At 41.7% G+C, this 6,000-nt stretch overlaps 1 protein-coding gene across 1 annotated transcript in view; it reads left to right on the top strand.

Moving 5' to 3' along the window:
• Positions 1–229: 229 nt before the first annotated feature.
• SPMAP2 (sperm microtubule associated protein 2) overlaps positions 230–6,000 on the top strand; it is a 34,723-nt gene continuing 28,952 nt past the window's right edge. The window contains exon 1 of the mRNA XM_072601715.1: positions 230–433. Coding sequence (XP_072457816.1) covers positions 300–433 — 134 coding nt within the window. The 5' untranslated portion in view covers positions 230–299. The remainder of the gene's footprint in view (positions 434–6,000) is intronic.

Raw genomic sequence — 6,000 nt, 5'->3', positions numbered from 1 at the left:
GTCTAAACAATTTTTTAAACTATTTACCTTAAAATCCCCCTTGAGCAGTCCATGCCTACTCTAACTCATTCTGGTTCCCAACCTTTTATTCCTGTCCATAGAAGATGAGGCAGCTACCAGGGTTTCCATGGCAACCGGGATAGTGTTCCCTGTTACCACGGTGACCACATCCTTCCACTGGGGCCTGAGAACTGGTGGCCAGTGCCTAAAGGGGGGGGAGGGTGGGTAGGGAAAAAAGAAGTGAAGGGAAAGGAAGGGACTTAAGGAAGACAGTAAGCAGAGAAGCACTTCAGTGAGAGATGATGGATGAGATTGACTCAGATGGTTTCTCCAACCACCCACGCCACTTGTCTTTAGTACAGGATGCTTGCCTGGAAGACCTTCCTTTGGAAGACAGGATTCCTTTAGAAGATATGATAAATGCCGCAGAAAGGTATGGTTGGAAAAGGGTGAGAGGAAGATAAATGTACAACCACAGTCCGGGATAAAGGAGGAGAAAAGAGAGACCTAGGCTTCATCTGTCATCTACTTTGTCTTAAATATCTGGGTAGAAATAAAGAGAATGGGGAGGGGAAGAAGAAAGAGAACAAAAAATTCAACCTTTAAATACAAACATTTGGATGACCCAGATTGCCCTATCTCTGGTTTTGAATTTGAGGATATTTCTGCTTTCCTGTTTTCCTCATGATTTTGGAGTGAAGCACCATTAGTGGAATATTAGGAGGCAGCTTGGTATAATTAGATTATTGGATATTAATTAGACATTATCTAATTAGACATTAGATATTAGGTCAGAAAAATGTAGGTTCAAATCCTGGCTCATCCACTTGCCTACTGTATGACCTTGTAGAAATCACTTCACGTCTCTAGACCTCAAGTTCCATCTCTGTAAAAATGGGGTAATTGGATGAGCTAACCTCTAAGATCTTTTCCAGCTCTAAAGCTATAACTCTAATTCTATGACTTGTATTTGAGCCCCAGCTTTTCCATTTACTAGTTTCAAACTAAAAAGGAGATGTTTATGTCTATCCAGCAAGATAGAGACCATAGATAGTAACTACAATGCAGAATAAAGAATAATCGTTAAGAGACCCAAAGGTTCCCAAGAAACAAAATCCAAGAATAGGCAGCAAAAACACTCTTGGCTTCAAATATCTGCAGACAAGAATATGACAGCTAAACAAGAGACAAAATTAATTAGGCATCCTAAAGCAAGTAGGCAAATTTGACTTTACAAGTATCAGTGAGACTTGCTGGGATGAGACCCATGACTGCACTATGGCTCTAGATAAATATATCATAATAAAAGAAAACAAGACTGGTAAAAGGCAAAGTGGAGTTAGCATTGTATATTGAGAATACGAGAAAATCCAAGGTCTGGAGTGGTGAAACAGTAGAAGAGAATTTGAATGGAGATTGATGGAGGGAGAGCCAGAAAGGTTCTTGGCTTTGGATTATACTACAGATCACCTGAGCAGAAAGAAGCTATAGATCATAAATCTGGAGCAAGGGCACAGATGAGTAGTGAAAAGGGACTTTTTTTGTCTGGACATCTGCTGTTGGTCTCCCTCTGCCCAGAGCAGAGCAAAGTCTTGATTTGACTTAATGCTCTTTGTCAAGAGAAGCTTCTTCCCTGGGTCTGATCTTCACCAGTAGGGAGGAACTGGTTACTAGAGTGGTTACTAGAGAGAAACTTTGGCATGATGTATATTTGTCCTAGAGAAACAGCAGAAAGAAGAGCAGGCTTCCATGCAACCCAGATTTGGGAAGAGCCATTTCCAAAGGGTTCAGGCACAGAATGGGCAGGATCGTATGGACTTAAATTCTGCAGATGAAGTCATTCAGCTCAGGAAAGATAAGAGTTCTGTGAGACAGAGGAGCATGTGTTACAGCAGTGCACATTTTTCTTGGCACATAGTAGGTGTTTAATAAATATTTATTGATTGTGATTATTAAGACATCTGCCAGAATTTTTTTGCACCAAAAAAGAGCAGCTGATAACTTCTTGATTTGCTTTAATGATAATTTAATCATGAAATTGCACTCTCCAAAGTTACCGATGATCTCTTAATGGCCAGATCTGATGGTCTTTTCTCAGCTTTCATTCCTCCTAATCTCCCGGCTGCTTCTGACACTGTTGACTACTTTCTCCTGCATACTCTCTGAGAGCTTTTGTGACATTGCTCTCTCTCCCCACCCCACCCCACCCCTCTCTCCCCTCAGGTCTTTCTCAAGGGCTCCAATCCTAACCAGTTTACCTATTGGCCATTTCAAAATGTATGTCCTGTAAGCATCTTAAACTCAAAGTGCCCAAAATAGAACTCCATATTTTCTTCCCCAATCTCTCCCCATTCCAAACTTCCCTACTATTGTTGAGGGTATCCTGCCCCCACCCAGTTTCCCCAGGTTTGAAAGCTCAGGGCACTTCTTAACTCATCATTTTCACTCATCCTACATTCCTAACCAGCTGTTAAATCTTGTTGCTTCTACTTTTGCGAGATCTCTTATTTTCCAACCCCTCCCCCATCTCTCCACTCACAGACACCTTCATCACCTCTTGTCTAGACAGCTCTTGGGTGCCCCCAGCCACTTAGATCTTCCCTCTTTCTGTACTGTATCTTGTATGAGCCTATTTGTTTACATGCTGTCTTTCTCACTGGAGAGATAATATTTACATAGCATTTACTATGTGCCAAGCACTGTGCTAAGCATTTTACAAATATCATCTCATTTGATCTTTGCAACAGCTTTGAGGTAGCTGCTACTAGCCTCACTTTACACTTGAGGAAACTGAGGCAAGTGGAGATGAAGCGACTTGGCCAGGTTCACAAAGATAGTAAATGTCTGAGACTGGATTTGAATTCAGGTCTTCCTGATTTCAGGCCCAGCAGTCTTATCCATTGTGACGCCTAGCATGCTATTAGTATGTAAGCTCCTTGAGAATAGGGATGATCTTGTTTTAGCTTAGCACCATGCCTGATACATACTAAGTCCTTAATACCTTATCTATCTATCTATCTATCTGTCTGTCTGTCTGTCTGTCTATCTATCTATCTTTCCATCCATCCATCCATCCATTCTCATCAGCTCTTATGGGTTTAGTGATCAGCCCTATGCAGATGACTCCCAGTTTTTATTTAGCTCCACTCTCTCTTCTGAGCTCAAATCCTATATTCTCAGCTCTCTATGGGATAGTTTGAACCCAACGTTCATTAAGTATCAACAAGTCCAAAACAGAACTCATTTTTTCCCCCAAATCCACCCTCTCTTCCACACTTCCCTCTCTTCCAGTTCTCTCAAACACATAATTTTTCCAGTCTCCCAAGTTTGTCACCTCAGACTTAGGCTCATTTCCTCACTACACATGCCCAACCATTTGACAAATCTTGCCATTTCTGTCTCCATAGCATATCTCAAATCTGACCCCTTTCTGTACTCACACAGACACCACCTTAGTTCAAGTTGTCTTCAACTCTTGCTTGACCAACAACAAAACAACAGCAGCAACCATTCACCCACATTTTTGCAACAGCTTTCTGCCTCCAGTCTGTCATGACTCCAGTCCATTCTATATACACAAACTACAAATATAATTTTCCTATGTGTACAGATCTGACCATGTCACTCGCCTACTCAATCACCTCCAGTAGCTCCCTCTGGGATAAAATACAATCTATACTGTTTGGCCTTTAAGATCGTTTACAAACTGGTCCCACTTGACCTTTCTCATCTCTTCATTACTCTCCCTCCCCAGCTCAAAATTCAGCCAAAGGTCCTTTTCTCCATTCCTCACCCAAAGCTTCATCTTCCTTTCACAGTGACCATCCCCCTTTCTTTAAGTGTATTTCTTGTTCACTTCTGTCACTTTAAAGAGAATTCCTCTCTTCTTTAAAGATATAGCTCAATGCCAACTTTTACAAGAAGCCTTTTTTATTAATTAATTTATTTGTTTTCGGTTTTTTATAATCATTTTCATATATCTTAGATTTTTCCCTCTCCCTCCGCCCTCCCTCCGAGATGGCAAGCAATCTTATATAGGTACTATGCATACATTCTTATTAAGCACTCCTTATTAAGCACATGTTGCATAGAAGAATTATAATGGGAGAAACCATTACATGAAGCCTTTCTTAATCCCCGCAGTTGCCAGTGCTCTTTCTCCCAAACTAGCTTGAATTTATTTACACTCGTTCTCTTCATGTTTATTCTCTATATCCTTATATGTGCATGTATTGTCTATTCAAGTAGAATATAAGCTTCTTGAGGAGAAGAGTTGCTCCATTCTTTGAACTGTGGTCTCTGGTGCTTATATAATGCCTGGCACATAGGAAGCATTTAATAAATGCTTGTGGGTTGATTGATTAATGTGAATGAGTGAGAGTGAGGAGTCAAAGCCAATATGAGGTTGTACACTTGAGTGACTTTTGTAGATAACCTTTTCAAGGAGTTTAGTCACTTCCATAGGTGTCCCACAAGAGTTTAATTTTGTAGGCAGTAGGGAAGGAGTCAGTAGATAAGGAGAGATCAAAGGTAGAGTGGAGATGAAAGAAGGGACAATCTTTTGGAGAGGGCAGGATGGAATGGGATCATTTGTATATGGAGAGGTATTTGCATTGGTAAGGAAGAGGGCCACCTCATTATGTAAGATAGGGGTAAAGGAGATGATAGCAGAAGGCATCTAAGTGATGTGAGGTGAGGAAGGAAGGAGAAGAGAGAGCTCTCGGTAAATAACCTCCATTTCTTTTTTCAGTAAAATATGAGTCAGGGTTCTCATTTGAGATAACTATGGGTAGAGGGAGCCACAAGAAGTTTGAAGAAGTTTGAGGAAGGATGAAAAGATTTGGGAGAGTCAATGTAGAGTGGGATAGTGAGTTGATACAATGGGATGTAGAGTGATTGCCCAGCAGCAGCGAGAGCTCAGCTGAGGCTTTGTAACATAAATTTGTCAGGGACCCAGTCAGTATGGTTTTGTGATTTCTGAAGCTTTATTCAGCAGCATGAATGCATGAGCAAAAGCAAATGATAGGAATCATCCAGTGTGGAGGCTTGGCTATGCAAATAACTCAAGGGAGGAGGACATTGTTGAACTGAACTGGTTCACCATGGGTCAACATGGGGAAAGGGAGAGATATAGCTAGTACAGGTGTGATAGTCTGGGAAAGAACTGGGAGGTTGGAGTGTTGGAGGTCACTCTGAGAGGTTGTAAGACAGAGGGAGGGGTGGAATTACAGTAGGAGGTGATCACATAAGGGAAATTCAGAGTTTATCAACCTAGAAATGGTGCATTTGTCAGAGATGGCCAGATCTAGGATATGACTAGTAAGGGCACCAAGGTGGCACAATGGATAGAGCACTGAGCTTGGTCAGGAAGACTCATCTTCCTGAGTTCAAATCCGACCTCAGACACTTATTAGCTGTGTGACCCTGGGCAACTCACTTCATTCTGTTTGCCTTAGTTTCCTCATCTGTAAAATGAGCTGGAGAAGGAAATGGCAAACCATTCCAGTATCTTTACAAAATTTGTGAAGAGTTGGACATGACTGAACAACAAAGGGTATGACCATCTTTGCATGTAGCTGAGGTGAGGTGGAGGTACAGTAGGTCCAGAGAGAAGAGCAAGTTGAGGAACTGCCAGATTAGAGTGTTTGAGGGAGTATTGAGATGTATGTTGAAGTCCCCAAGTATGAGGGCAGGAGCTAGGGAGGAGATTCTGTGAGCCAGGCATTGGACTGATTGATGAAGGAAGAAGAGTATCCAGGAGGTAGAAAACAGTTACCAGAATTTTTATTGGATGCTTGTTGTTCATCCTTTCTCAAAAGAGGACCAATGACATCCCAAGGGTGATGTCAGCCTCATTCTGAAGATTTAAAAGTCCTTGGTTGGATCCCAGTTTTGTAAAAAGGGAGATTGGATGGTAGCTATGGATTGAAGGAAGCTCAAAGCAAGAGAGGGTGCTAAGCAACGGTTATAAAGGTAGAACCTGGAAGAGGCAGTGGGGAG

Source organism: Notamacropus eugenii, chromosome 4, assembly GCF_028372415.1.
Source record: "Notamacropus eugenii isolate mMacEug1 chromosome 4, mMacEug1.pri_v2, whole genome shotgun sequence".
In the NCBI taxonomy this organism is placed as follows: Eukaryota; Metazoa; Chordata; class Mammalia; order Diprotodontia; family Macropodidae; genus Notamacropus; species Notamacropus eugenii.
This window is presented reverse-complemented; position numbering and strand designations above follow the sequence as displayed.